The sequence below is a fragment of the Salvia splendens genome, chromosome 17, assembly GCF_004379255.2.
Source record: "Salvia splendens isolate huo1 chromosome 17, SspV2, whole genome shotgun sequence".
In the NCBI taxonomy this organism is placed as follows: Eukaryota; Viridiplantae; Streptophyta; class Magnoliopsida; order Lamiales; family Lamiaceae; genus Salvia; species Salvia splendens.
The window spans coordinates 20218574-20228382 of NC_056048.1; the positions used below are offsets into that span (position 1 = coordinate 20218574).

Below are 9809 nucleotides of genomic sequence, written 5' to 3' on the forward strand. Positions count from 1 at the left end.
CTTATAAACTGCCTGATTGACAAGCACAGTCATCTTTTGTATTCCAAAATACTTGTTATTTTTGCATTGTAAGACTTAGATTTACCTTTGTTTATGCGGGCTGAATAATGTTAGTTTAAGCTTATTGTGTTGCTGTTAAATATTATGTTCATATTTGGAAGTTATTTTGGAAAAAAAAGGGCTTTGTCTGTGTTCAATATTCATTTGTTTTCATTCCTTCGCGTTCGTTTGTTGATGTCTAGTTCATGTACTTGTTTATTATTCATGAGATTTCAATTCCAACCGGTCAGATTTTGAAATAAATAAAAACTATTATAAACTTCTCTTGTAGATATTATCAAAACGTTTTTGCCATCACATGATTAAGTGTAATAACAATAGTAGCACTACCATGTCTATCAATTACCATTGTCCAACATATCAAGATTAAATTGGGTGATGAAAAACTCACATATTTTGATAAGTAGAAGCAATTTCTTCCATTATCTATGCTACATGTTATCTACAGAGATTAAGAAATATCAACTTTTAACAAGACCGACCCCATCTTTCCGTACATAACAAGAAATACTTATCTCAATTGTTATACTTTTTTAGTGTTATACCACACCAATGTTTATTAGTTTCTCAAGAAAGTAAGCAGAGACAATATGATAATATTACTAGTATTCCATATATCGTGTGTAGAGCGAAATTGTTAGCTCCTTACATCTACGTGTTATCTCAACCGTTCGGCACAAAAATATGCCTTTTCTGCATACTAAAACTGCCAATATAGTTGACGGTTTTCTAAGACAGAGGGAACTTTTTTCCTTCTAACTGTGACTTATTAATAGTGCATGTGTACAACAAGGGGTTCTTTTAACTTGTGATATTAAGAAAAGAGTTTTAATAATCCATTCTTATCTAATTATTTATTTTCTAGTTTTTACCATAATCTCTTACTCATTATTTTCAGATTAATTTTGGGATTAAAGTCCATTTTTGATTAATCCATATAAAACGAGATGCAAGGAGCATGTCACAAAATAAAAATAAATTTTGTTTTAATCGCCTCAGCTGTACAAGCTTGTCAAATTACTGTACTACTACATTATTTTGCTTTCTTTCATTTTATCGCCTTTTTAATTACTCCGTCCATCCGTGAAATGTTGGTCACTTTTGCCATTTCGGTCTGTTCACAAAATATTGTCCACTATAATTTTTTTCATTTTTGGTGAATGGAGCTCATTTTCTACTAACTTATTACGTTCACATTCTATTATAAAACCAATTTATAAATATAGAACTCACGTTCTACTAACTTTTTCAACTCACCCACTTTTCTTCGCATTACGTAAAACCCTTGATAAATCAAATACGGACAAATATTTTGCGAAAAGAGTGAGTATTATTCTTACACTCCACACTCATATATCCGCCGGGATAGTTCATACTAATTGAGTTGCACTTATTTCGATTTCTTTCAGTTTCATAATAAGCTTTTCCCATAGCTGTTAGAATAATAAATATTGAACTGTGTATATATCAACATTAACCAACTATGGCAGCCCTAGTCCTACGGGTTGCCGTTAATATGAAATTTCATTTTACTTCCGATTTACTAAGAAAATTTTATTTTACACCTATATGAATGCTTCACAGTAAAAGGAGAAGAAAAAATCTTAGAAAAATTCCTAGTAACATAGCAATTTAAATCTGGCGTATTGATACCGGTATCGTACAGCGCACAATCAAAACCGACTTCAAAAATAAGTTCATAACTTAAAAGCTTTGCATTAAATTTAAACAGGAACCGTCGTAGCTGGATCACCCATTTCTCCATTTTCATTTTCATCCTCGACTTCATTCTCCTTCGACATCTCCTCCAGCGACTTCCCGTTCGACTCCGGCACTAAGAGCGTGAACATCACCCCCAAAGCGTTCACACACCCCAGCACCAGCAGCGCGTTTCTCACCCCCATCCCCGCCGGGTACCCCGCCTCCGTCTTCTTCGGATCCTTCGACTGCGCTGCGTACAAGAACCCGAACGCCCCCACTATCGCCCCCGCCTTCCCCGCCGCCGACGATATCCCATGGCACGTCGACCTCAGCCTCGCCGGAAATATCTCCGCCGGCACCACAAACGTCGTCGCATTCGGCCCGAAATTCGCAAAGAAGAACGTCAGCGAGTACATCGCCACGAACCCGATCCTATTATCCGGGTGCGTCCAGTGGTCGTACGGAATCGCCAGAGCGAACATGAAAATTGTCATCATCGTGAAACCCATTATCTGAATTGCGAACCTCCCGATCCTGTCGATGAAGATCACGGTGAACCAGTAGCCCGGGACGGTGCTGCAGAGCGCGATCAGTGTTTGCGCCCTCGCGATTCTGTAAACCTCTTCCAGAGCGTTCATCGTCTTCGCGGCCGGGATCCACCCGATCGCGCTGAAGATGTCCTTCTGGAAGAGGTTCTGGCTGTAGAAGGCGATGTCGAGGAGGAACCACGTGCTCGTGGTCCCGAGGAGGTGGAGCCCGTGCCTCCGGAGAAACTCCTTCGAAAAGAGGCCGAATTGATTAACATTTTTCCTCTCCGGCTCTGCCTCAGGCTCTGCTTCTATATCCACCTGCAAAACCTTAGACATGTTGGCCGCGGCCTGTTTCGCGTTTTTCTCAACAAGGGCCGTGTACCGGGCGGTCTCTGGCATTTTCATCCGCCAGTAGTAGGTGAGGGCCGCAGGGAGCGCGCCGAACATGACTATCAGCCGCCAGACGTAGTCAGACGCCGCGGGGACGGAGGCCGCGGCGTTGACTTCATAGGCAGGGGCGGGGTAGGCTGCCTTAAATGCGGCCGACATAATTATTGCCACCATCCCGCCTGCCAGGATTCCAAATCCCTGCATAGCGAAAACCGCAGCAATAAATGCGCCGCGGGTTTTTTTATTGGCATATTCGGACATAATAGTGGCCGAGAGGGGGTAGTCACCGCCGATGCCAAAGCCAAGCCAGAAGCGGAAGAAGCAGAGTGTTGCCATGACGGCCTTCGGCTGGCTTCCCAACGATAGGCCGGAGGCGATTGAGCAGATTACCATCATCATCAGTGTCATGCCGTACACTTTCTTCCGGCCTAGCCTGTCGCCGAGCCAGCCGAAAAAGAGCTGGCCGGTGAGGGTGCCGCAGAAGGCGACGCCGTTGACCGCAGCGGCCACGTTGGGGGGAAGAGAGCCTGGCTTGTCCGCCCCTTCGACGGTGTAGTAGAGGCGGCCGAGGAGCTTCGTCACGAGAGAGATGCAGAAGAGATCATAGGCGTCAGTGAAGAATCCCATTCCGGCGATCACAATCGCCGTGAAATGGTACCATTGCGTTTTGGCAACGTCAAGTGCGTTTAGCACTTCCAATTGTTTCTTGGCCATAATTTACCTGCAACAAACAGTCAAATAGTAAATAATAGTAGTAATCAATATAGCTATTAAATATATTTCCAAAGCCAACTATATGTATTAATTGCATGATCACAACTTTCCAAAGAGGTGGGTGTACGTGGGGGGGTTGAATATGACTTAGAAATGGGTCACATGAGAAGGAAAATAGTTTACTTGTCGAAGTCAATAAAGGTATAGTATATATTTTATTTATGACCAAATTTTATAAATTAATGCTCGCTTATTTGTTTATCACATATCCCTATTTTAATTTTATTGACATGAATAAAAAATCAACTCTTCTAATCAATAATTGATGATACATAGATTTGTTGTGTGTTTATTCATGAGATTCAAACCCATAAATGGATAATTATGGGATAATTAGTCATATCTAACCCCACAACTAAAATAATCTCACAACTCAATCATAGATTGTATTTTGGTATTATTTTATCTTGTAAACCGAACACCACCATAAATAATTAAGTCAAAGGATGAGATATTTAATTTCTAGTGCTCGGAAAATAATAGACCAGCCTAAGTTAGAAATATCAAGCAGATTAGATGGTGTTAGCCACAAAAAATAACAACAACGATAATAATACTGTTTGTGATAACAAGAAAGCGAAAGGAAACAGAAGCATGTTGAAAATTCATATAAGTCGAATAATGAAATTTATTGGAACGGAATCATGTTACACCACATTCATGACCTAGAATTAGCATAAATATCTTGGTATTCCCATCATTAAATAGGAAGCAGTTTCTATTATTGAAACGTAATATGGTTTCGCGAAACTTCAAATTCAAATTGACAATGAAATCCATAAAATGAAAAACAAAACACTCGCCATTCACATAATCTTTCTTCAAGCAACAAAAATATGTAATGAAGAATTCTCATGCAGATAAACAAACATAAAAATATTTATAAAAAAAACACAGTTACCTAGGCGAGGAAGAAACGTAGTAATGGCTTCTCAAACAGTTACTCTCGATTCTCAAACTTACTTATCTCTTCACGAATTTAAAGTGTTCCAAAAGCAGAGAGAGAGGAAACTTGAAACAAAGATTTGAAAGGAGCGAGTAGAAAATCGGAGTGAAGTTCGTATTTAACGACAAATTAACGGAATCTTGGAAGCATATTCGGGCCCTATTATTGTATTTCAAGAGATATCATTAACAATTACTAGTATTTAATTGGATCAAGTCAAACATGTTTTACTTTGATTACAAGATTATTATTCACATTTATATATAAATGAAGGATTAATCATTTGAAATATGTAAATATTTTAATCATTTATGTAATTATGTGTGTACAATAATATATAACTGGAATTTTTATGATTGTATATATATTTAAAATCAATTCAGGAATAGTATGTACGGAGTACTAATTTAAAATAAATTAATATATTATAGTATATATCTTAGAATAAATAAACATTTTAAAACTAAATATCGGCACAACAAAATATTAATTTAATTTCTATCTGCATAATAATTTACAAATTAAACTAGTATATATGCGTGAATTTGTTATAAATCTTTGATCTAAAACTACTTTTGCGATAGTTAGAGAAAAATCATCATACTGGTATAGCAAATCCATTCTAGTATATCTATACTTAAGGAATAAATATGTATTCTACTAATTATTTTAAAAGTAATTAAAAACTAAGAACCAGTTTTAATTATAAAATATCTAAAATATCCAATTAAGTACATAGAATGAATTTATGCACGTTCACTACTCACTGGTAAAATAGAAAACTAACTCAAAAATTTTACATAGTTAAACCATTTACTAAAACCGCGTAAACCAGTTAAAAATGGGCAGTTATTGTCTGGCGGAGGAAGTGACATTGTCTTCAGTCTTCATTTTTCACTAAATTGGAACTCTGAGTCATTATAAAATAGACAAAGTAAATGACACAATTCGAGCAAGATACATGCTATATTTGTATATCTGGAAAATAAATTTGTAAATTACTCACTCAGTCAATAAAAATATTCACTCTTTCCTTTTTAGTCCGTCCCACAAAAATATGTACTTTCTAATTTTAGAAAGTATTTTCTCTCTAATAATGTGAGACTCATTATCCACTAACCAATACTTTAATTACTTTTTCTCTCCACCTCTCTCTCAATTTACCAATTTTACATTAAAACTCGTGCCGAATCTAAAGTGCATATTCTTTGAGGTCGAAGGGAGCATTTGCTTTTGTATAAATGCTGTAAAAATTAGTTTTATAATAACTCTTTTTGTATACAATTTTTAGTTTCGTAATATGTTGTCAAATTAAAAATTTTAAATATACTAATAGACTATATTATTTTATTGGCAACAATGATGAAAAAGTAGTCCTTAAAATTATAAACTTTTGCCTAGTTTGGTACTCCCTCCGTTCCAAGGAAGATCACTCATTCCTTAGGTGGCACGTGATTTTATGCAACTTTATTTTGTGTGTTAAGTGAAAAGAGTAAAGTAAGAGAGAGAATAAAGTAGATATAAAAGTATTTTCATTTAGTAACGAGTCATTGATACGATCCTATCTCCCAATTATTTAGTTATATTTTGATTTACCGTATCTTTTCCATATTTGTTTAGATGTTTGTTTCTTGTTCAATAAGTTAGGGTAGTAATATTATAGTATTATAAATAGGAGAGATTGTTATCATTTTATTCAATCAATTAATGAAATATTTTCCCCTCCAAAGATACGTGTGTTTTCCAATCCTAATTTTGGATTCCCTCCGCCGATCCTAATTGGACGACGGAGTATTCTATCAGCCGCCAAGTTATCTACCCGACGGGAGCGACTCCCGCGCACAGAAACTCCGCCATCGTCCACCGAGCATGTTGGTCGCCGGAAATTTATCTCCACCGCCGAGCGAAACTCGCTGCCTGTGCTTGTTAAGGGAAACACCCTTAACAGTCATCTTGATTGAGACAAATTAAAAAAAGAAAGTGAGTTATCTTCAATGGGATGGAGGGAATATTTCTCAATAGCTTAAACTTTGGTCACAAAATAATGAACTTATTAAACTTTGCAGTTAAATTTTCCACAAATTTGAGGGAAATTGATTTAGTAAGAACTGTCACGTAAGGTGTCCCCGCGTGTCCCCATTAAATTCATTATTCTTGGCATGTATGAGGAGACCTGGAGAAATCCAAGTTAAGTAGTCAACCGTCAGTCCTGTCACAATTAGCTGTTAAAAATGAGTACATATATAAAAAAAATAAAAAAAATAAAGAGGGCATATAGAGGAGCAGTTTTTCTAATTTTGTGTAGTGTGGGAAAATAAGTTATGCGAGATTATTGTAAGAAGAGTTTTTCTTAATATTTATCATACATAATTTAGATTTTAGAAAAAAATGCACGTCCTAATGGGGATTAGTTAACTCTCTGAATAAATTATAATTAAAACATAAGTAGATTAGTGAATTATAGCCTTTGTCTTTGATGCAGCTATAATAGTAATTTTGATGCAGCTATAATAGTAATTTTTTTCTTTAAAGGTGTGTTGGTTTTTCTTGCCGCAAAATCCAAGTTAATCGAAGGGACCAAGGAAGCTGCAAAATTTCAAAATTTTATCATGTGTTGAAATGCTAATTGTTGCAGTTGGCCATTTTTACACTGTTCCTTACAAAGAGTATGTTGGTAATGGTACCACAATGTAGAGGAAGGGGAAAAAGTTTTAGTGATGTAATAAAAGAGAGGCTGTTTAAATTTAGATTTTCACTTAAACTTTATTCTACATCAGTTGGCGGATTCAGGATTTTTATTCTGGGGTACAGTAATATTATATTAATTTGGCGCTTCATAATTGACTTTTATCTTCACTTTAATACTACTCCAAAAAAATTATAAAAATAAATAAATTTAAAAGAAGTAAAAAACAGTTTAAAAAATTTAATGCATGACAAATACAAAATATAAAAAATTAAATATATTAAAAGAATTAAGCTTTATAAGAAATTAATGAAAAGATAAGAAAATTTATTATATTAATAGAATATTTTAAAAAATTTAAAAACTAGAGCCATTATATATTTAAATGCATTAGTAATGGGTATAAAAAAAATCTACTAAACTCAAAGGAGTCGGATATAAAAATTAAACCCTCTGTTGTTGTAGGTCGAACTCGGGCTCAGAGGTTGAGAGGCGAGAATTCCTACCACTAGGCCATTGCTGTCAATTATTTGAAAGTGAATCCTATATGATATTATCGTAAAGTTTTGGGGGTACAATTGTACCCCTTGTTCTATTCTCCCTCCGCCACTGTTCTACATCGATCGTAGAAGGGAAATGAAGAGAAGTATTGATATCATAAAATGAAGCTAAGTTTTTCTCATATTACAGTATATTTTACGGATTTATAAATCATGAAGCCCATGCAGGTAGTTAAAATTAGTTAATTTTTTTTTTATCTTGGGTTACTTTATTTTAACCGACTAACCTGTTTCAAAAATTGGTAGTACCAATTTCAGTTATTAGTCGGTTGATCGGCAAATTTGGTTCAATTAATAATTAAATTACTGATTAATAAGCACTATAGGAGTAATAACCCGATGACTTCTAGTTGCACAAATAAATCGAAACCTACCGTCGTTGGTTGATTAAATTTACAAATATATACTCCCTCGATCTCATATTCCATCTCATATTGAGGTTCCCATTTAAGCCGGACATGAGTTTTAAAAAAGATAAAAGAAAGTTGATGAAAAAATTAGCGGGACGTGGGTCTCTATATTTTTAAATATTACTACTAATTTTTAAAATAAAATGCAAGTAGATAGAGATTAATGAAATGCGAAACCTAATACCATTTATGGAAAACCGGGACTTCTAATAGGGACGGATTAAAATGAACAACCGAGACTCTTAATATAAGACGGAGGGAGTCTAAGTTTTCACATAAAATATAGCTTTAAGTTGGACTTTCCCAACATATCTATATCTATACTACTACTAATATAAAATGTGAGTTTTGGGCATAGTTTTAAATATTTACTTTGTCACACTTTAGGAGTCCCATTTGAGTTTGCCACGAGTTTTTTGAAATGTAAGGAAAAGTTGGTGAAAAGAGATAGTGGAATGTTGGGTCCTATTTTTATATATTACTCCCTCCGTGCCTTAAATTTTGTCACATATTGACCGGACACGGATTTTAAGAAATGTAATTGAAAGTGAGTTGAAAAAGTTAGTGGAGAGTGAGTCATATTTTTATATATTGGTCTTATAATAAAATGTGAGTTAGAATGAGTTAATGGAATATGAGATCCACCAAAAATAGTAAAAAGTGAAATGAGACAAATTTTGTGGGACAAAGGAAATGGAAAAATGTGACAAAATTTAAGGAAAAAGGGAGTTTTAATTTTATGGAATATTTTAATTGGAATTCCTAAAATGGGTCATCCAAAAATGATAAATCAGGACTTCTAAAATAGAACGGAGGAAGTATATGTTTTGGACATCATTTTAAATATTTATTAGTTATGTAATAGGAGTATTACATAACTTCTTCCTAAACGTTACTAACTTGGTTGAAAAATTATGTAACCGCCTAAACATGCCCACGGTTCACGAACCGGCGGTTCCGATTCGGAACCGCCGGTTCCGGTTCGGTCGTCTTCGGAACCGGAACCGAACCGTGAGGCTATTTCACGGTTCCGGTTCCGGTTCCGGTTCCGGTTCTAAACCGCCGGTTTTCCGGCGGTTTTGGCGGTTCCGGTTTTCGAACCGGCGGAACCGCCGGTTCAATTTTTTTTTTTTTTTTAAAAATTTGAAATTTGGCTTTATACAATAAATCGGAACAAGACAATGCATAATTCAAGCACAAATAAGACGAATAAGGAGAAAATGAAATAAATTTTATTGATTTTGAGTTGTAACGGACAACGATACATTACAATTTACAATACATAAGTATACAATACAACAATATAATATAATTTACAAGTGTCGTCGCCTCGTGGGACTCGGAAGGTAAATAAAAAAAACATGAAATGGGGGGGAAAAAGGAAAAATTGAAAAGGGCTTGGGATCAACTTAAACTTTCAAAGTTAAACTTTTCAAATTTAAGTTGAGTTGCCTACGTATCCACAATTTTATTGAGGAATCAAAGCCCACGTAGTTCTCTTACCTTAGGATCAACCATTTTTTCTTGCAAAATGTTGCCCATTTTCTAAGCAAACACATATCAGCACGCCATATACACATTGCTGCATTTCTAATAGGGGCAATTTGATCTTCCAAAGCAATCAATGCATCTCGAACACACATAGTCAGAATATTATTCAAGCATGGAAAAAATTAGCACTAATAGATAGTTTGTTCTGATTTTTTCCATGATAGATGCTTGAATAATGTTCTGACTATGTGTGTTCGAGAT

At 35.2% G+C, this 9809-nt stretch overlaps 1 protein-coding gene across 1 annotated transcript; it reads right to left on the reverse strand.

Annotated features, from left to right (window-relative positions):
- Window positions 1–1664: 1664 nt before the first annotated feature.
- Window positions 1665–4497, reverse strand: LOC121773506 (low affinity inorganic phosphate transporter 1-like). The gene is made up of 2 exons (XM_042170381.1): window positions 4357–4497; window positions 1665–3402 (listed from the first exon to the last, which is right to left on the reverse strand). The coding sequence occupies exon 2, from the start codon at window positions 3393–3395 to the stop codon at window positions 1785–1787; it is 1611 nt and encodes a 536-aa protein (XP_042026315.1). The 5' UTR covers window positions 3396–3402; window positions 4357–4497; the 3' UTR covers window positions 1665–1784.
- Between the last annotated feature and the right edge of the window lie 5312 nt (window positions 4498–9809).

What these genes read in the sequence shown, in the direction of transcription:
- LOC121773506 (XM_042170381.1), bottom strand. Translation starts at nt 3,395, where the DNA reads ATGGCCAAGAAACAATTGGAAGTGCTAAACGCACTTGACGTTGCCAAA.